Below are 20,458 nucleotides of genomic sequence, written 5' to 3'. Positions count from 1 at the left end.
TGTTTGAACCCTGGCCCAAGGCTAAACACTCTTTGATTCCACTCCAGCAGAAGAACCAAATGCTCATTACATTTGTTTAGACAAAAGGGCAAACTAAACTCCTCCACACTCAGAGTACATGATCAACTACTTGATTAGCTACATATCAAACTCTGTAAACTGGCAGGATTTGCATTTAATGTTACTCTCATTTTGTCTCATTATTGAGTTTGCTGAACAAATGATTAGGGAAACACCAATCTCAAAACCTTTTCACATAAGTTCATCTTACTCTGGCATAAAAGGGATAATTTTCCTACAGAATAAAGCAAAAGAAACCACTGTGGAAGGTGTTGAAAATGCATTCTGAAGGCTATGGCCACTGTCAGACATCTGCTTAGGCCACTGTCAGACATCTGCTTACCTGCTTTGGAGGTGACTTTACTCTCCATTATGAACCTCTGAACAGAAGATTGACAAATCTAAAACATCATTTCCAGTACAACAAGCAGATACAGCTACAACAGATAAAAAAAGGCTCATATACCTTATTTCACACACAAAAAAAGATACAGTAAAATAACCCACACATTAGATCCAATGTATCTTACACTTTATTGTTTCTGTACATCCGTTCCCCAATCTGAAGGCCACACATAAACACAACATTAATGTATCAGTGCAGCTTACAAAGCTCCATGCTACAGACAGAAATGTCCGAGATCACCATTCAGGCTTTTCTTGTTTCCCCTCCCACTTTCAGATCTGTTTCCCATTTTTTTTGAGCATCATTTGGCAACAATGACTCCTGCTAAGGTCTAAGAACACCTTTGTTTCAGGAGAGCTCAGTTTCAGCTGCTGGAAGGAGCAGGAGCTGCCAGGGGGTGTTTTCTCACCTTATGTATTTAACACTCCTAAGTCTGTCCAAAATCTTTAGGTACCAGGGGCACCTTTAGGAACTGAAGGGCAGGGTGGACAGAATCAGCCACATTTAACATTCCAACTGTACAAACACTCTGAGGGTGACTCAGGTGATCCATTGCCAAAGGTGCTCTGCTTTGGGACACACAATTTCCTCAAGGAAAGCCAGGAATAAACAGCCAGGACACCCCTTTACTTCTGTACAAGAGCACAGGCAGCAGAGGCCCCTCCTCTGGGCTGCCAGCCCGGGTGTCTCTGCCCAGCACGGGGCCATCAGTCCTCCTCCCTCTCGATGTAGGGCTTGCTGCTGACCCGGGCCAGCTGCCGGGCCAGGTACCGGTCCCGCGCCGACAGCACCGTCTCCTCGTTGCTCCGTTTGGCAAACTTGCTCATGCTCTCCGGTGCCTTCTGTGCCTGCTCCTTCTCCTCTTTCTCCCCTCCTTCTCCAGCCTTACGTTTCTGCTCAGACAAGACCCCGGAGCTGGAGCTGCCCCTCTCAGCCACCTCTCTGTCTTTTTCCTTTCTCTCTTTCTCCAGATCAGTCTCCCCCTCTTTTTCTAATAATGTAGGAGTGCTTTCCCTCCTCTCTCTGTATTTCCTTTCATCACTACCATATTTCTCTCTCCTCTCCTTTGCATGATCTTCCCTTTCTCTGTATTTCTCTCCTCTCTCCTTCTCTCTGTCGTTGTGTCTCTCTTTGTCATTTCTTCTTTCTTTCTCCCGTTCCTTCTCAGACCCCTTCTCCTCTCTCTCTTTTGCCCTCCTCTCTCCTCTTTCTCTGCCATGCCCCTCCCTCTCCTTTCTTTCCTTCCCCCTCTGTTTATCCTCTTGCTCTTCCCTCCTTCTGTAGTGATCCTTACTCGTGTGGTCCCCGTGCCTGTGTCGCTCTTCCCTCTCCCTCTGGTGATCCTTGTCGTGGGTCCTGCTTCTCTCATGATCTCTCTCCCTGTGCTGCTCATCATTTCCCCTCCTGCTTGCTCTGCTCTCTCCCCTCTTTGCAGGATGACTTGTGTGGGCTTTGGTGCTCTGCTCTTCCTCCACACTGGATGAGCTTGGTGACCTGGAATGCCTCTGGCTCTTGTGATGTTTGGCCTCCTCTTCGCTGCTCACTGAGCTCCCTCTCCTTTTCTTCTTTTTCAAATTTGCTTTACTGTGTTTGTGCCTCTTGTCATCATCACTGCTATCAGTTCCTAAGTCAGTATCAGCATCTGGATTATTCTCTTTCTTGGCAGAGGGTTTCACTCTTTGTCTCTCAGATGGGCACTCGTTCCTTTCAGTGGACTCATCCTGACTGTCGGGTTTTTCTTCCTTTATCCTACATTTTTTATGTTAGAAAAGAAAAACAACATTAAGAAGCCTGAAATCTTGGACTTTTTTACACAATGACTTCTGGTCAGGACTTAAGCAAAAGATGCTGCTGAGAAGTCAATGAAAGCAAATGTGCCTGTGGCTCAGGTTCCAGGAATCCAGCACAAGGGCTTTCTGTCACGTGTCTTTATCTGGTTCATCCTGGATGAGAGCTGAGGAATTTATCTCAGAGAACGACTATGGTTAAGTATCTGCAGGCTCCATCTAAGGAAAAAGACACTGATTTGTATTCCTGTGTGAGTTTGTTGGCAAGTTACAGGTTCTCCCATGTGCCTGTTCCTCTATCCACATGTTGCATGTTTTGTTGCCTGAGGCAGGAACACGGTTTCCATTAGTAGCAGATTTTCTTAATCCAGTATTTCTGAAGATCTGACTCTAAAGTGGCTAGACAGAAATTAGTATCTTTTAACAGCTCAAAGATTCTTAAATGCAAAAAGCTGACCCACAGAGGACTAACTTGGGCAGCAGGGCAGAAAGGTTCTGCTTTGTCATTCTGCTCTGGCTGATGAGGAAATACATGTAACTCTCTCTAATCACACAGCTCCAGAGCAGCCTGTGGTGCACCCTCAGGACTCAGCACAGCAGCTCCTTGGGTTGGATGTTTGCTGCATGCTTGAAAGCACAGACAGCCCACGAACAATGACTAAACATTACACGGAAAAGTTTGGTAACTTATTTAGTAATGCCAACAATGGAAATGACAAACCAAAGCTCCATCACTTTAGGGCCATTTCTGAGATCTAAAGACTGAGCTGTTCTTCCTCTGTGTCCTGCTGTACCACCCTAAGTGAAAACAAAATGAAGACACACACCTGAGCTTATCCAAAAGCCTTGCTGGGAGCACCATCTACAGCACCACCTGTTGCCTCCAGAATTAATTTTATGTCTCACAAAAGGAACATTTCCTTAATTTGCAAGATTAAGAAACCATCATTTCAAATGATCTTTACACAGAACAAAACCACATAATGGAGAACTTCCTTTTTTCAGATGGCTGAGTAACTTCAGTGATCACATTCTTTATTTAAGACAAGACTTTACTTTCTAATAATCCAGTCTCAGATCCAGATGACCTCAGTGAAAGCTGCATTTTCCTGGCAGTGACAAGCACATAACTAGTGACACCCAAGTCAATTGTTTGAAATGACCAGTTGTTTCACACCAGGAACACATCCCCTTCACCACATTTATCCACAGGACAGGAGTTCCCCAGCCCAGCTATCTAAATAATTCACTCTCATCTCATTACTTTGCTTTGGAAGGTGCACATATTGAGATTTTAATATATTCCCACTGGATTTCCTATATATTTGATGAATTCCCTTTTACCACAACATCACCACTGAATTTATTTTATTTGAAACTGTAAATGTGGAATAAGAGACTCACATTCTTTTCAGGAAATTCACAGCACAACAACATTTCCTCTGACTTATGTCTCTGCTCAATATTTTACTTTTGTTTCCCTCATGGCTCAAATAAATTTAGGTTAGAGCAACACCAAGCAGTATTAAAACCATGACTGTCCTTTTGATCCTGTTTAAACAGCATCCCTCCCTCTCCTGCTTGTTTCATTTCTGAATCACTGATGGTCATTGTACCAAATAATTCAGTTAACCACATGTATGAATTAACCAGCTTACCCTGCCAGGAGCTTTAGTGCTCTCTGTCTAATTCTCCACTGAGTCTGGAAGCACAAACAGCCCAATGTGCTCTTTCCATCCAGAAGCTTGTTGGAATCACATCCTACCTGGCTTCACGGAAGCTGCACTTGGGCATTTCTTCTTCCCCAACCCTCTGGTTTAAGAGGTGTCTGTAAAATCCACTGAGATCCCTCTGTTTGGTGACATCCAGGTATGCTGAGAGAAAGAAAGGCAGGTTGGATTTGCTGTGCCACACACACTGATCACACACAACTCACAACTGGTAGACAACAACAAGACTGCACTCTCCATCCTGGAGATTTTCAAGTCCAAAGTGGAAAAAGCTCAGAGTAACCTGATCTTGATGTCTTAGGATCTCTCAGCAGACCATGCTTTGACAGGAGGCTCAACAGGTGACCTTCAGGGGTCCACTCCAACCCAATTTCTGCTATGATCTACATCCTGTGCTTTACATCTGCTCCTGGGACACTGCCCAGAATGGCTGAGGTAAGGACTGTGAGCATCACTGTGCCCCAGCCCCACGAGTCCTCCTTCAACAACTGACCCTCCCTCAAAAATTAAAACTACCAACCCAAACAGTACTGGCACACAGAGGAGCTTCCTCTGTTTCCTTTTGCAACCTCTACAAAGGAAAATAACAGACCAGGTGGGATCTGATTCAGGATCTGTAAACCTGGTCCTCTTTGATTTTAATTATCTCAAGCCTCATAGAGATGACAATGTTGTAAAATATGTACAAGGTCATACTTTTGTTTAAGGACAATTATTTCAGTGTGAATCTCACCCTCAAGAGCTGACTCTCTTCTTTCTCTTTCCTCCTCCTCTGCCCTTTCTTGCAGCTTCTTCTTATAGGCTGAAGTCACAAAGGCCTCTTTGTGTGCAAACTCTCCTCCTTCCATTTCACGCTCTTTCTGAATTTTTCTTTCCATTCTTTTTTCTTGTTCCTTCTTTCTAATCTCAGCTGCTTTCAGGATATTGTGGATGTACCTGGGCTAAAACAGAAGGGGAAAGAGTTACCACGCTGAGGTTGAGGTGGCTGAGAAAATACCAGGTGGGACTGATGGAGATTTGAGGAGGTTGGTAATGGCAGCCAATTGACAGCAGCTCATCTAAGGTGTTCTCATCACCCAGTCTGACAGACACACACAACAAACTGCCATTCCCTTCTGGATCCCTGGAATGCTTCCCAGGAACAAAGGAGGCTGCTGTGTTCAATCACAGCAGTCACCCCAGCTTTGACTAGGAGGATTTTTACTCTCCATGAAACAAAATGTTCTTTGATTTCTCATCCCTGTCCCCTGTACTGTAACAGTCTTGCCCTTCTATTGCTGCAAAGGAGTGGGATGTTCCTTTTTCACCCACAGAACCCAACAAGAGTTTTCAAATGAGAAAGAGCAGGTACCAACACAGATATAACCTGTCAGGGTAACTCAGCAATGCTTTGGAACAAGGCTTTGGGCTGTGCAAACTGCTAATTCCTTCAGTCCTCTGACAGTCCTCCAGGAGCTCCCTGGTGAAGGAGGAGGGACAATTCATGTCCACTGGCTTAGAAACAAAAGCCTTTACAAGCAGCAGCAGTTTTGTGGCAGGGCCATTGCCTCTGTCCCCTCGCCCACTGTGACATTCCCTTCAGAAACACCCAGAAAGACACACCTGTGTCCATCCCAAACAGGTGGGAAACTTGTGCTCTCCTGCCCTCCAGAACACCCTGACTGGGACTCTGCAGTATCTCATGAATTAACAGTTATGCCCAAATTCTTGCAAATTTTTGCCTTCTGGAGCAGGATTTGAGCCTGATCTTGTGTGTCCCATGAGCAAATGCACGTGGCAAAGCTCTCAAGTTCAGCAGTGCTGGTTATCCCAACAGACAGAGGGCAGACTGACATTTGCAGGGACTGACCTTTTTGTCATCCTTTCCAGACAACATTTTGGCATTACTTTCTTTCTTCTGCTGCTGCATTTCATCATAAATGCTGTCATATTCATACACTGTAGCATCTTCCTCCAAAGCCTTCTGAATCTCCAGTTTAGTCTGACAGGAAAAAAGGTGGCAAGAGAAGAAAATATATAAAAAACTAAATAATGAAATCTTTCCTATTTACAAGTATTTCATTCCTACATAGTAACTTAAACAGATCTCAGTAAACTTACCCACTACAATTGTGAGTGTAAATTAAACCCAGTCCCTTACCTGTTTCATTGCTTGTTTTTTCAATGCTTCTTTCTGAAGACTTTCCCCAACAGATGGCTGAGAGAAGGAAGCATTGCAGAAACAAAATTAATTACATTTACACAGGTAGTATTTTTCTACCATTCTAACAATTGTATCACAGTCCAATTACATAAGTCAGTCTCTCACTTCAAATAGTATTTTCTGTAAGCAGGAAAAACTGTGACTTCATTCACCAGCACAGAAAGAATCAGAGTTTCCACAAGCAGAGAAATAGTCTGTGAAACAGACAGTGTGGCTCAGAAAAAGCTGAATTTTCCAGCACACACAGGCCATGAGAGATGCTGCAGTTATGAGCAGAGATTCTTACTGACAATCACTTGAAAAAACCCCCTGTATTCACAGTAAAACATCAATATCCTAAAAGGTCTGGCATTTATTTCAAGTTTCATCTGCATCACTAGTTCTGTATTTTCAGAAATAAGAACAGCACTGAACAGCATGTACTTCAAGTGTTACTGATTAATTTTTCCAAGAAAATAGTGATGCTAATCTTCCCTAAGAAGAAACAGATCCTACTGAAAATGGAGAATTGGATAGAGCCTGCTATTTATTTATGTAGCTGGTTGGTTGGCTGACTGGGGGAAGTAGATAGTGGGTTATTTAGTTTAAAACAGCCTGCAGGAATCCTGGCTGCTTTCACCCAAACCTCTGGCTTTCAAGACTGAAAAGCTGATGCTGATAAATAGTTCACAACACTGTACGTAATTTTATGACATACTTTGTTTGGAAAATGCTGTAAATAAGTCAGTATAAACTATAAACAGCCATTTGAAAGTGGCAGAGAACACACAACAGAGGACCTTGACTTGCAGCAGACCTGGCTGTGGGGAATGAAAATGGCCCTTTGCTTGACACATTGAGGGGCATCACTGAAGGTTTCCTTTCTGGAAAACTCTCATACTGGTTTAACAGAAAGGTGCCTGAAGAACAAAGGATGTTCCCTGCACCACTCCACAAAGCTCAGTAAAACACAAAACTCTGCAGTTGTATTTACAGAATAAGCTTCATTCCACTAAAACATCTGACACACTGCTTAGAATGTTTTCCTTGTCCACCTACATGAAATAAATGCATTGATCTACAAAGGCTACATAAACACAAAAGTAATATATAATGCTCACTCCTGGACACATGATGGTAAAGAAGTCCATCTGCCATTAGTCTGGAGTGGCACTGAGTGTACAGAAAACAAACAGCTCTCCCAGGGGTTTATGGGGGACAATTTCCTGCCAGGCTGTGAGCTCTGACAGATGAGAACTTCCCGTCCTTTGTATTGTTTTTACTTATCAACTGCCCATTTATTAAAGGCCCCATAAGCTCAGCTGTCTCACACTGGCTTTTCCCTGCAGTCAATCTATTCTCCTGCAGCACAAAGCTCACAGCTCAGTGTTTGATGGAAGGAGGAGATGCTTGAACCCCATCCTGTGACACAACACAGAACCCAAGCAAGGCAAGGGATCTCAGCAATGAGCCCTCCAGGCTGCCCCTCAGACAAGACAGTCTGTACACACCTGAAAAGGTTATTATTAAAAAAAAGGCAATAAATTGCCCCAATCTGCTAACACAAACTCTGTCTGTGGTAGAAATTCTATCTACCACAGAGATTATTTCAATTAAACTGCAAAGGTAAAACAGGACAATGAAGAGCACACTGGGAGCAGTGACAAACTACCTCTGACAACACAATGCATGAATGAGGAAATACTCTCTGGGCAGAACATGAATGGACCACAAATAACAGGAACTCAGAATGGAAACTCATTTCTGTATCAGTCTGTTGCTGTAACATCTACTCTCCACAACAGGCTCTCCTGGGACAACAACCCCAACAACCCTCCTTGTGAAGGCAAATAATTCAGAACTACACTGGCCAGAAGGAACTGGTTTACTGTTCCCAGTCAACACTGTATTTCAAGAAAACTTCCCTGCTAGAGGATCTGTTTCATATCAACCAGCCCAAAGATCATCTCCATCAGCAACTAACACCCATTAATGTACTTAGCCACAGAGGGGAGAAAAATCCAAATTCCTTCAGCAAGGGTACAGCAAAATCTTAATGAAATATGCACAGTAACATTAAAAAAAAGGGAGCAAAAGTTTGGTATCTAATACAGAATCACAGGCCAAGTCAGGTGTGCAGATTCCCCAGCACAAACTTTATTAGAGTTCAGTTAAAAATACATAATCTCCAGACATTTGAGATGTAGTTCTGACTGATAAGGCAGCAGACAGGAAATGAAACCCCTCCCAAATGCTGCTCCTTATCTTGAAAAGCTCTGAAATTATTACTGAACTAATAAAGTAATTTTGTTTTTTTTAAAAAACAATCTTCTTTGATAAAGGCAGTTATGAGATTATTACTTTTTGCTGGGTATGTACCATACTGATGAGCATGACAACTTCTAAGAGCCTTTCTGACAGACTGTGGCAGTGACTCTGTCAGCCCTCCTGACAGGGAGATACCTGAGCTGCTAAGCTGAAAGTTGGCAGACAGCACCAGACATTACTTTTACAAGAATTATTAGCACTCATTCTTTTGCTTTATGTTTAGATACTAAGAGAAAATGAAGAAGTGAAAAAATACAAGACAGTCCCATCCTCAGGGAGGTTCCCAATCCTAAAACATCATGTTTAATGACAACAGATTAAATCGAGCTTATTCCTGGAATGTGGAAAATGCAGGGCCAGATCCTTGATGTGGAGACAGACACCAAATCCCAACTGACAGGGCAAGTGCTCCTGCCTTTGCAGGGAGAGGATCCACTGCCCCTCCAGAGCTGCAGTCACAGGAAAGCCTCTCTGTGGCCACTGAGGCACCTCGGGTGGAGGATGCACCTCTGGGGGGCACAGCTAAGGGAGGAATGGGCTGGGATTTAAACACAGGGCTGCTCTCTCTGTCTGCTGGGAGCTGCACCTCATGCTGAGGGGGTGTCACAGGGATGTCCTGAGCCCTCTGCCCCTGTGTGAGGGAGCTCAGACACCTCCACAGCAACACTCTGGACTCTGTGAGGAAACCAGGGACACACAGCCTGGACCTGCTGCTCAGGCTCTCTGGGACAGAAAATAACAACTGCTAATTCATTTCAAACAAAATTTAAATTACATATTTCACGAGTCAGAAACTGGCCAAAATTATTTGATGCTTTATTAGCACTGATTGTTTTTAACCACACAAAAGAGCAAGCATGGAGTGGAGCTCTAAGGAAATCAGAACAACTTTGTAGCACAGGTTCTATTTCTAAACTTCAACTGATGCTAAAATTCAACTGATGCTAAAATTCAACTGATGCTAAAATTCAACTTCTTAAATGTTAAAACTCTAGACTACAGGTATATGTAGTTTATTTTCTGGGTTTTGTGGAAAAAACCTCTAAGTATGTACATAATGACATTATGAATAAGTCACCACAAGTAATTCCACGTTGATAAAACAGAGAAAATTGTAACATTACATTCAGAGAGCTCCATCCCTGTGGGGAGTTAATTCCCCAACCGTGAGTTTCTATTCCTAACCTGTAAACCACAAAGCTGGTGATTTAAATCCTCCCCAAACTGCTTTAGCAGGTGGGTTTCTGTGAGGGCCCCGGCCCGCTCCCGGGCCCGTTCCCAGCGCTGATCCCGGCGGGATTTGGGCACACACCGCCCTCCCCTGGGGCGGGTCGGCAGCACAGCCCGGCTTGGGAACAGCGTGGGAGCAGCACAGGATCACAAACCAGTACAGGATCACAAACCAGTTACATCGAACTGGGGTGCAGTGAGATAAAGGATAAAACACACTGAATAACATCCTTGAAGGATACAACACACTTAACCACCACACTTCAAGTTAATATCTGAGGACTGACCTTTCCATCTCCAGCCATATTCACCAGTGACAGCCAACAAATCTCTTTACAAACTACAGTTAATTAACTCTTGCAAACGTGCTGAATTTCTGAGAGCTGACAGAGAATCACCTCATGGATTGTATGTCACTCACACTAAGGAAAACACAGCTCAGGTTTCACACCCACAGCCAAAATGATGACACAAACTGTGGTGGCACTGCCATAACCTGGTGCAGGAATTAGGGTTGGACACAGACAGTTTGCAGAATATGGTGGAGAATTGCAGAAGGAAATTGCTGAACTGACCTCTTCATCTGACTCATCTGCAAACACCGAGAGCTTCTTTGAAACGAGATTTTTCTGTGGCAATTTTTTTGGCATAATAAGCCCATATCTAGAGAAAAAAATGAATAAAAGTTACTTACAACAAAACACATGGCCATTCACCATTTCAGAAGCAAAAGATCAGTATGAACATATCAAAGGCAGCAGCAGAGCACAGGCCCTGCCACACACCTGCCAGACCCCCAGAGCTACTGCTGTCTTTTTCCACGTAGCTTCTGGATGGAAAGTTGTGTCCAAAATAAGGGCACAAAACCCTCTTGTCCAGAATTTTCCATATGACTACCTTTCCTCCCTCGGAGAAGTAAGAAATTACTGTTTAACCCATCAGAATTTAGCTTAGTCTGCACCAGACACAATTCCGTAGCTACGTTTGTGCTGCAACAAGTTCACCTGTTCTGTTGGCCACATAACCCGCAGGTGCAGCTGCGGCAAAGAACAAGATTTACAGTCTGATCCGTCCCCGGCCCGAACCGGGACCCGGCCGGGCCTCACCGCCCCCGGTCAGAACCCGGGACACCCGGTCGGACCCAAACCAGGCCCCGGCACCAGGACCCCCGGCCGGGCCCCATCGCCCTCAGGCCGAACCCGGGACCCCCGGCCGGGCCCCATCGCCCTCAGGCCGAACCCGGGACACCCGGCCGGGCCCCATCGCCCTCAGGCCGAACCCGGGACACCCGGCCGGGCCTCACCGCCCTCGGGCCGAACCCGGGACACCCGGCAGGGCCTCACTGCCCTCGGGCCGAATCTTCACCCCCGGCCAGACCTCACCTCCTTCAGGCCGGCCCCGGCTCGGCTCCACCGCCCTCAGGCTGGACCCGAACCTCCCGGCCCGAACTGCCCTCAGGCCGGCCCCGGCCCCATCGCCCTCAGCCCGAATGTGGGACCACTGGCCGGGCCCCGCCGCTCTCAGGCCGTCCCCGGCCCTCGCCCTGGCCCCGGGCCCCCCTGCCCTGCCCTGCCCTGCCCGGCCCTCGCCCTGGCCCCGGGCCCCCCTGCCCTGCCCTGCCCGGCCCTCGCCCTGGCCCCGGGCCCGCCTGCCCTGCCCGGTCCGGCCCGGCCCGGCCCCGCCGCACTCACTGCTTGCCCAGCGCCGCCATCTTGCGCCGCCGCGCCCGTTCCGCGCCCGCAGATTCTCCACGGCCGAGTCCCCCCAGACCCTTCCCCGCCCGGCCCGGCCCCGCCGTGCCGTGTCCCGCCGTGCCCTGTCCCGCGGCAGAGAGCGGGCCGACAGAGGCGGGAGCGGCGGGAGGCGGTGGGGGACTTTTTTTAAAGGCGAGTGGCGAAAGTGCCGATGCGGGAAGGGCAGTTCGGGCGGCGCGGGGGGAGCGGCGGGAAGGGAAGGGAAGGGAAGGGAAGGGTCCGGACTGGAAAGGTCCTGAGGGGGTAAAGCCGGGGCGGGAAAGGTCCTGAGGGGAGAAGCCCCAGAGAGGGAAAGGCCCTGAGGGGAAAGACCCGTGAGGAGGAAAAGCCGGAGCTAGGAAAGGCTTCTGAGGGGAGAAGACCTAGAGAGGAGAAACTCCCTGAGAGGAGAAGTCCCTGAGGGGAAAGGTCCTTGAGGGAAAAAGCCCTGAGGGGAAAGGCCGGGGCAGGAAAGGCCCCTGAGGGAGCAGCCCCGGAGCAGCAGCCCCTGTGTCCCCTCTGCCCCCGGGCCTGGGTTTGGAGCCCTCCTGCCCCCCCAGCCATCACTGGCCTGGCACTTGTCGTCTCCTGAAGACTGAAAGAGGAGTTTAATTTCCCAAATGTTATTAAAAAAGTCATGCTGCCAAAAGGTATGTTATTGGAAAGATGAAATCTCACTGCTGACGGTGCAGTTGCAATCTCAAGCTTTATCCCAAGAAGAAAGGGGTTTGTGTTATATTAACAGTGCTGGGCTTTTCCTCAGCGTGTCCAGAAGAATGTTACAAAATGCTGATTAATAACCTTTACTTAAAAGTATTCCTAAAAAGTCATCTAAGGTGACTGACTCGAAAATTTTTGCTGTATCATTTATGAGTGTTGTGCTTTGGGAATCATAAAGTCCTCCCTGCCTCTTTTTCACATCAGATTTACTTTAAAACTCCCAAAACTTTAATCAAGCCTTTAAAATTCAGTAACTGTATTAGCAAAATTATTTCCTTTAGTGTTTTTATTGCTTTTTCTTAATAATCCTTAACAGACTTTCTATCATCTTAACTAATAATCCCTAACAGACTTCAGCCATCCTAACAACAAATACTTAGTGGCTGTGCATAAGAAACAGAAAAACAAGAGTTAATTTAAGTTTAGAAGTAGGTGAAAGAGGAATCACCAGTGTTGGATGAGGAATTAAGAGCTTTAATTGGAAGTGGCTGCCAGGAGGGCCTAAGGGTGGGATCCTGGGCTGTGCTGGCTCCGCGTGGTCTCTGCGAGTGCCAGGCAGGTGTGAGCCCAGTGGAACAGGTACTGGGCTGGGGCACAGCCCAGCTGCCACACTGCTGCCCCAGGGACACCTGCAATGGAAACACAGCTGTGACCACAAGAGGCAGAGGCAGAACCATGAGCAGTGTTGCCCCAAAGTCACAGAGAGGAGATCAGCCCGTCACCTGTTCCTTCCCCAGTGCAGGAATCCCACCCTGGGCAGTGGTGGTGCTTTGAAAACACACAGCATTGCTGTGACAGTGACCTGTCACAGAGTCATGGAATCCATTGGGTTGGAAAAGACTGGGGGGGTGAGAGTGTCTGTGTGTATCTCTTAAGGTCTGAGGTGATTGATGAGTGCATCCCTAAGGACCAGAGATGTGGATGACTTGTGGCATCTCTCCATGTATGTGAGGGGAACTGCTGACCAACAGTGTGCTGGCATGTTGGATACAGGAGTAGATAAAAGTGAAGCTGTTACTCCAAATCAAGTCCTTTGTCTTGGGTGAGCCTTCTGCTCCCACTGCAGCCTGAGCTGTCTCTGCCTCCTCGACCACTGCTAAGCTGATCTACATTACCCCAGTAAAGGGTGGCCTGAAGGAAGGACCTTAAAAGCACTCAGCTGAAGGTTGCACAGATCCTGAGCTGTGCCTGGCAACCTCACAAGGAGTTTATGATATTTACCAGTGATGCAGTCGAGCAGCTCTGCTTCAATCTGCACAGAGGCAGCAGTTGGATCAAAGAAATAAATTTCCTGAATCAAATGGTCGTCGAGTTTCTGCAATGCAGAGAACAGAGTCAGGTGGTGATGAAAAGGTTACAGAATGAAAGATGGCTGAGAGAAGCACATAGGAAATCTATAGGTAATGAATTATTTCACTGCCAATTCCCCCTTGGCAAATTCCACTGCATCTTCTTGAGGGAGGGAGAATAGAAGACAAAGTCTGAACTGTCTGAAGTCTCACCAGTTTACACTGACTCCAGTTCTCTGTCTGTTCTGAGCCCTTCCAGTCTGGGTGCAGAAGCAGCAGCACAGCCTTCAGTATGTGCTGCACCAGAGCCGGGGGCTCTGCACGGCTCGTTATCACAGCCAGGCTCTCAGCGTCGAGTTTCCACACACACTCCCGCAGGTCCTGCAGCATGAGCCGGTGGAACAGAAACAGCCCAGGCCTCGTGTTTGCCACGAGTTCTGCCTCTGCGAGCAAAACCAAACCTCTCAAGAAGTTGCTCAGAAACATATGCCACTCCTGACATGTTATCGACTGACAGGCTCTGCCCTCTTTGTGATTAACTCTTTGTCTCCTTGATTGATTTACAGCCCAAGTATCCTACTGAGCTCTATCTGAGGAGACATCCTTTGCCTCAGGGGCAATCAGAGGTCCTGAAATGATGAAGGCTTCAGGCATGCAGGTAATTCTGTGACATTCAAATCTCTTGCTCTTAGAGCAGTTTGGAGCAGTACATGCCAGATCCCTGAGGGCAACAGGGCACCTTACTCCACACCTCTGATTGCAGCAAAAAGTACCCTGTGAACAACCAGAGTTAGAATCTGACCATTCTATTTAACTGCTCCACTCAGCTCTCAGACTGGCTCAGGAGTAATTTACTTATCCCAAAGACCTGTATTTGTCTTCCCATACTTGAAGGAATGATACTTTAGATGTGGTGTTACAGGGACTCCTAACTTTGCTCCTAAAACCCCATCTGGTCTCTGTGTGTACAATACCCAGCACATGGGTTGGTTGTGTCTCCTCCAGAGGCCTCTGCAGGATCTCCAGGCAGGCAGCTTGGGCCACCTTTAGCATTTTCTGCAGCTCTTTGTGTTCCTGAGGGGGCAACTTCTTGTGGTGCCCGATGCTGATATCAAATACACCCAGAGCTTGTCCAGACAGGTCCTGGAGAGGGACTGCCACGTGCTGTTCCCCACGGACAGGAGCCACAGCCACCCCTGAGCTCTCTGTGCACTTGAACAGGTAATCTCTGAAACAAAAGGCACTACACTTTACCATTCCTTTTCTTTTGATAACTTACTTAGTGTATTTTAGTACAATGCCATTTACCTCTTCTTGTTAAAATAAAGGTATTACATTACTAAGTGATAGTTTGGTTCCTTGAACTGAAATCTGCACAGCTCTAAGTATCATTCAAGCCATGTATATGAAGGACAAAACAGCCTTAGGAACACATACTGCTTAGCCAAGGTGACTGCTGAAAATCCTAAAAATTTAACAAACCTTGCTTTAAAAAGTTTTCTGTTTATGACTGCACTGACATATAAAACTACAGAGTTTTATAAAATGTAAAACCAGCTTTGACAACAAGGATGACATGCTTGAAAGACAAGTCTGTGAGGATCTTGACAGTGGAAGGAAACAGCCAGTTGAAGGAAATGAGACTGATGTGGCCAGGAAAAGAGACAGACTATTCTAAAGAACAAAATGGTTCAGTGTAGGCTCTAATCTTGCAAAGTTTTTGGAGGCCTAAAGTCTCAGAGAAAATACCCCTCAGCCCTCAGTGTCATAGAGAGAGAGCTACAGGCAGCCACTCTGGCAGGGCTGCACTGCCTGGGCCTTTGTGTGACGTGGATTGTGCCTGATGTGGGCTGAGAGCAGAGGGGACTAGTCTGCCAGAGCCCACCTTAGGAGGTTTTCTTCTCTGAGGAGAAGAACAGGAGAGCTATGGATTTCTTTTTGTCCTTTGTTATCTGTAGTGATCATCTTGCACAGAGCCTGCCAGAGAGAAAAGAGGTTTAGCTGTATCCAAGAGAGGAACAGATATTTTGAAGCTTGGAGAGGGAGGAAAGAGTTTATTTCTTCCAGGAGCCTCCTATGCACGTTCAGGGGGTGGTTTAAAACATCTCCCAGCAATGCTTGGTTTCATTCCCACAGTGTATCACTCAAGATACATGAAGAATGTGCCCTGGACCTCCCTGAGCCAGACTATGTAATCCAGCCCAGGCTCCACACTGAGAACACCCACAGGCCTAGAGGCTTCCATTCCTTCTCCCACCCTTTCTCATGCCATGTTTGTGTCAGTGTGCCTTGGCATGTGAAGCACAGAGGGCAGTGAGTGACCTGGCTGTCAGGAAGCTGACAAGGGAACAGTGCAGAGCCTGGACTGACAGCAGGACACTGCCAACATAAACCATGCTTATCAGAGGAAGCAGCTGAATTATGGCTGCAGATGTCATGCAGACTTGGGGATGACACAGGATCAGTCCTAAATATTGCAGACACTTTTCATCTTCTTAACTGCCTGGTACATGAAGTGAGAAGCTTCCCAGGGCCCAAGTGCCTGCTGGACAACTGGAATCTGACCTGCAGGGAGTGGGGCTGCCTTTACAAGCTGGCTAATTGGGAAACAGCCACTTCCTGAGCTGTATTTACATCTTGGCTGCTGACATCAGTTCAGAACAAAGAGCTAATACATCAGCTGACATGTTTTTTTTTTCCCTATAAAATACCACAGTTTTGACATGCAGAGAATCTCCACAGAAGAGCATCTCCCTTTGTGGAGGTCCCAGACAGCAAAGCTGTGGGTGTGGGGTTTATGCTCCCTTGGTTGCTGTGCAGCAGTGAGCACTGAAGGAGGAGTATACTCCCTTTTCCCATGGAGAAGGGGCTAAGCTGGCAGTGCTCTTGAATTGTTTTGCATGGGAGGATGAAAGGAAGAGGAGTCTCCTTGCAGAGGGAAATTCCCTTCTCTGCCTTTGCAGCCCTTTTGTTGCATGGGCAGGCACACAAATCTGGGGCAGGCTTCAGTTTTAATGACAGAACCACTGGGAAACCCGGGCACTAGAGAGGGCACATCCTCCCCAAAGCAGCCTCCCAGCCTCTGCCTTCCAGCCCCTCCCACCTTTTCTCTGCAGTACCTTGTCTTTGCCAGGCTCCACCAGGTACAGGGTGACACTGTGGATGCCGGGTGTCCTGGGATACAGCCAGTCCAGAGCAGTCACAGCCACCTGCAGGACATCCTCCCGCGTGCAGATACGGTGGTGGGCTTTGCTGAATGCGTGGGAAACCCCCTGTGAAAGCAGAACCCTCCACATCAGCCAGACAATTCCACATGGCTGGGGGGGAAAGCTGGGGAAACATTCGTGAAGCAAAATAGTTGTAACAAGTTACTTGAATCAGAACTTGTAAAGCTGAGAAGTGACTGTGAAATGTCCCTTATCAAATAAGGCTCCAAAGTTCCCCAGTATGCAGTCAGACCCAGGTCCTAAACTGGACGAGGCTGGGTTTTAATGGAAACAGCCAAATGGTCTGGTAAGGTTGGCTTGGTGCGCTCCCTGCTGCCCAGACGATGCATCCACAGCGAGGCTGATTCCAAAGAGCATCCCAAGGAAATCCAGGCTGCTGTTGCTTACAATTATTCCACCATGTGAAAAATAAGGTTTCATGCAACTTTATGGAAACTAACACAAAAATGAGGTTGGGAGCTTCAAGAAATAAAAGCTGGTATCTTTGGGCTTTGCACAACAGGGCAATTAATTAACTAGTCAGGAGAATATTAAATAAATTATTGATAAAGTGATACCTCATAATCAATTTCAGATAAGATGCTAATCAGCAAGATACTAATAAGGTGTCCTGCTCACACCATTTTCACCATACACTGCAGAATGGGACCAATAGATCTTTTCTTAGTTGTACATCTTACATTTACTCCAAACAAACATGTAAAATTCACAAGTTTTTTGTAGATTTGACTAAGAAACTGCTTTCTGATGGTGCCCACCTGGTAGAAGATGATCTCATGGGTCAGAAAGATGGTTTTCTCACGCTGGTCCCGAAGGGTGTCAAGTCCTAGAATGCCAAAGACTCTCCAGTGAGCATCGTGCAGGGGCAGCACCAGCAGGGAACCTTCCCTCTCCTCCACGGGGCGGTCACGGTTCCAGAAATGGATATTTCCATGGAGCTGAACTTTTGGAACATGGATTGGCCTTCCCTCATCAACAGCTGCAAAGCTAAAAAATAAACCTATGAGGAGGATTGCTAGGAGGAGCAGAAAGCCTTTAGTGGAACAGTAAATGCTGCAGCTTTGATCTCTCCACACTTCTTGGCATTGGAGAGGCAGGTGTGAGCTCCGTGCTCTGACCACACCAGCAATCCCACATTTACCACTTGTGTCCCAAAGACAGTGGTAATTAATAAGCCACTCTTCATCCTTAGGACATTTTAAAACATCAGCTAAGAATGGAATGGAAAGGAATACAGACGAGAGCAGCAGTTACATTTAATAGGTTAGAAGCAGCAATATTTAAAGAGAAATATGTCTGGCTTTTGGCAATGACAAGTGAGGAGGCATGAAAGCTGTTTATAGTGTGAACACTAGGGAGGGAAAGGCATTGTTCTCAAAAAATATCCTGTGGCTATGGACTGCTGTAAGGGAATTACTTTTTAAAGAAGAAAACGTAGGCCCAATGCCACAGACATTTGCTAAAGGATGAGATTTATTAGACTGTGAGCTAATCTCCCCAAGGAAAGGAATGAAATCCCAAACAGAGCAGTTCCAAGCAGACCATGCACATCATAAGGACACATACAGGATATTGGATCCTCCTACAACAGCCTCTCAGGAGATTTCCTCTCTGGAGTACTCCATGAACCTCAGTTTCCAGTGGATCCCAAACACTGCCTGTTACCCCTACATTCCAAACAGTTTTGAGAAAAAGGAACAGCTGTTTGCAGCTTTTCTTACCTTATTCCCTTCATGTCTCTGTAAAGCACCTGGTTCAGGACATGGGGAGCATCGTCTGCGGTGCAGGCCACGTAGCGCAGGAGGAGCTGCCCCCGCTCTGGGCAGAGCTGGTTCTCTTCCAGAAGGGCAATATATGCACTGATCTTCTTGTTGCCCCCATGGGCTTCTGCGTCCTAGCAACAAATGTTTCCATTACACTCTGCACATTAGCCACTGGCCATTGCACTTATTTCATGTCCTCAGCACTTGTCTCATGTTGCTGAGATGCTGCACAGGGTCACTGAGCTCGTGTGTCCCACACCAGCAGCAGGATGAGTCTGCCCAGCACACACCCAGTGTTTTGATTGGCAAGGAAAATGCTTCTTGTTTCCTGCTGCTAATGAGGAGAATTAAAGAATATAAAAATAATCTCTAACTATAAGCTGTGCCTGAGCAAAATCTTGTGGACTTCTCCCCTAATAGGAGATTCTGTTGGGAAAAAAAACGTAAGTGCCAGAATTGCCACATTTATAAACCTAGACAGTACTATAAGAACACTTTAGAGAGAAGTTTGGCTTTGAGGAGGACTTTAATAGTGAGGATGAACAACTGAAGTTGCAGCTGCAAGTTAAAAATGAAACTATTTCTACAAATTAACCATCTTTGTCTCAAACTGACTCTGGTGTGTTCCATTTCAGAAACTCCAAAACTATAACTATGCATTTCCAGATCTGATCTGAATCAGCTCTTCCAAAAGTGAGGTACAGGTGCTCATGAGATTCCTCCTTTATTGGTGGAGCAAGAACAAGAATTCTTGTATTGCTGCTCTGACCTGTGACCCCTTCTGTGCATGACCATGGGCTCTCCTGAACTTCAGCTAAGCAGAGAACAGCACAAGGAACCAGCTTCAGACCAGCGTCCCACCAACCTGCAGGTTCCACTGAAACGCCCCAGGGTTTGGAGTCAGTGTCCCAGGCCTGGCACAGACCCCTGGGGTGCTCCCTGGGGTGCCCACCTGGGAGATGGCCCTGAGCACAGCTCTGTACACGGATTCCATGCTGGCCCCGCTGCTCTCGGCCACTTGCTGGATGTCCTGCAGCCATTTCCTCCTGGCTGTGCTTCGCAAGGACTCCCTCTGACTCTGCTCCACACTTGTGCTCAGAAATGTCACCAAGTTACCAACAACTTCATCCTCACTGCCAGTGAACTCGGAAGCAATTAACTCCAGGAGGGTCTGGAATGCCTTTGGGGACAGCTTCTCCACTCTGCTGAGCTGCGGGTATTGGTGGCAAAGGCGTTCCTTTGCTAGTAGAGACAGAAACAAACCAGAAAATAAGAAAATCTAGTTGATTAATCAGCTTTGCAAAGTATGAATCAAGCCCTAAACTGGCTTGGGTGGAGTGTTCCAGCCCATTGTTCTGGGTTTCTTTCAGCTACCTCCTAAATGAAGTTGTCACAGTGACAGGTAATCTCCAGCATCCCGACTGGAAGCATCCTTTCCTCTAGACGCCTGCTTTCCCTCCGAGGGAGGAGGAGCCCCGCACAGCGCTGGTTTTCACGCAGGGCTTGGTTACATCAGCAGCCAGGCTGTCCGAGCTGTCCCAGCCCTGCTCTGGGCTCATGGGGGTGCTCTTGTACAGCCTGAGGAGGGGGCAGGCGGCTCTGCCCGGCTCCGGGAGCCCGGGATTCACGGCATCTCCCTGGCTAACGCCTCCATCATCCCTTCCGCATCCCGGCTGCAAATCCTGTTGGACCCGAAGGGGTCCCTGCTCATGGCAGGGGTTGGACTAGATGACCTTTAAAGGTTCCTTCCAACCCAAACCATTCCATCATCACTATCGCTGATTTTAGTTGCAGAAGTAGCAAGTGCTAACTGGCCCCAGTGATGGTGGAGCTCCCTGTTAGTGCTGTCTTATCCAGTCCATCATCTATTCAGTCTTTTTTAATTTCATTTCTGATTTTGTGACAGAGAACTAGGATGCAGAAATTTTTGATGTTATAAAAAGTTTGGATTTTCACCTCCACTTTCTCCTGTCTTTGCAGAAGAAATGAAGAAATAAATACAC

General features: G+C 47.0%; 2 protein-coding genes across 4 annotated transcripts in view; both read right to left on the bottom strand.

The window, feature by feature from the left end:
- Positions 1–580: 580 nt before the first annotated feature.
- On the bottom strand, positions 581–11,458 carry NSRP1 (nuclear speckle splicing regulatory protein 1). Of its 2 annotated transcripts, none has more exons than XM_071574761.1 (7): positions 11,415–11,458; positions 10,299–10,386; positions 6,124–6,180; positions 5,833–5,964; positions 4,717–4,924; positions 4,019–4,127; positions 581–2,215 (listed from the first exon to the last, which is right to left on the bottom strand). In XM_071574761.1, the coding sequence occupies exons 1-7, from the start codon at positions 11,432–11,434 to the stop codon at positions 1,174–1,176; spliced, it is 1,656 nt and encodes a 551-aa protein (XP_071430862.1). In that variant the 5' UTR covers positions 11,435–11,458; the 3' UTR covers positions 581–1,173. The 2 variants fall into 2 exon arrangements, with proteins under 2 accessions (XP_071430862.1, XP_071430863.1); XM_071574762.1 differs by lacking the exon at positions 11,415–11,458 and adding an exon at positions 11,106–11,124.
- Positions 11,459–12,541: 1,083 nt separating this feature from the next.
- EFCAB5 (EF-hand calcium binding domain 5) overlaps positions 12,542–20,458 on the bottom strand; it is a 31,087-nt gene continuing 23,170 nt past the window's right edge. For both annotated transcript variants that reach the window (XM_071575278.1, XM_071575279.1), the window contains exons 11-19: positions 19,408–19,697; positions 18,414–18,586; positions 17,451–17,679; positions 16,585–16,737; positions 15,351–15,442; positions 14,440–14,693; positions 13,679–13,908; positions 13,398–13,491; positions 12,542–12,805 (exon numbers count right to left, since the gene is read on the bottom strand). In XM_071575278.1, coding sequence (XP_071431379.1) covers positions 12,678–12,805; positions 13,398–13,491; positions 13,679–13,908; positions 14,440–14,693; positions 15,351–15,442; positions 16,585–16,737; positions 17,451–17,679; positions 18,414–18,586; positions 19,408–19,697 — 1,643 coding nt within the window. In that variant the 3' untranslated portion in view covers positions 12,542–12,677. The remainder of the gene's footprint in view (positions 12,806–13,397; positions 13,492–13,678; positions 13,909–14,439; positions 14,694–15,350; positions 15,443–16,584; positions 16,738–17,450; positions 17,680–18,413; positions 18,587–19,407; positions 19,698–20,458) is intronic.

The sequence above is a fragment of the Pithys albifrons genome, chromosome 21 (genome assembly GCF_047495875.1).
Source record: "Pithys albifrons albifrons isolate INPA30051 chromosome 21, PitAlb_v1, whole genome shotgun sequence".
Classification (NCBI taxonomy): Eukaryota; Metazoa; Chordata; class Aves; order Passeriformes; family Thamnophilidae; genus Pithys; species Pithys albifrons.
The sequence above is the reverse complement of the archived record's forward strand: the minus strand, read 5'-3'. Positions and strand labels throughout refer to the sequence as shown.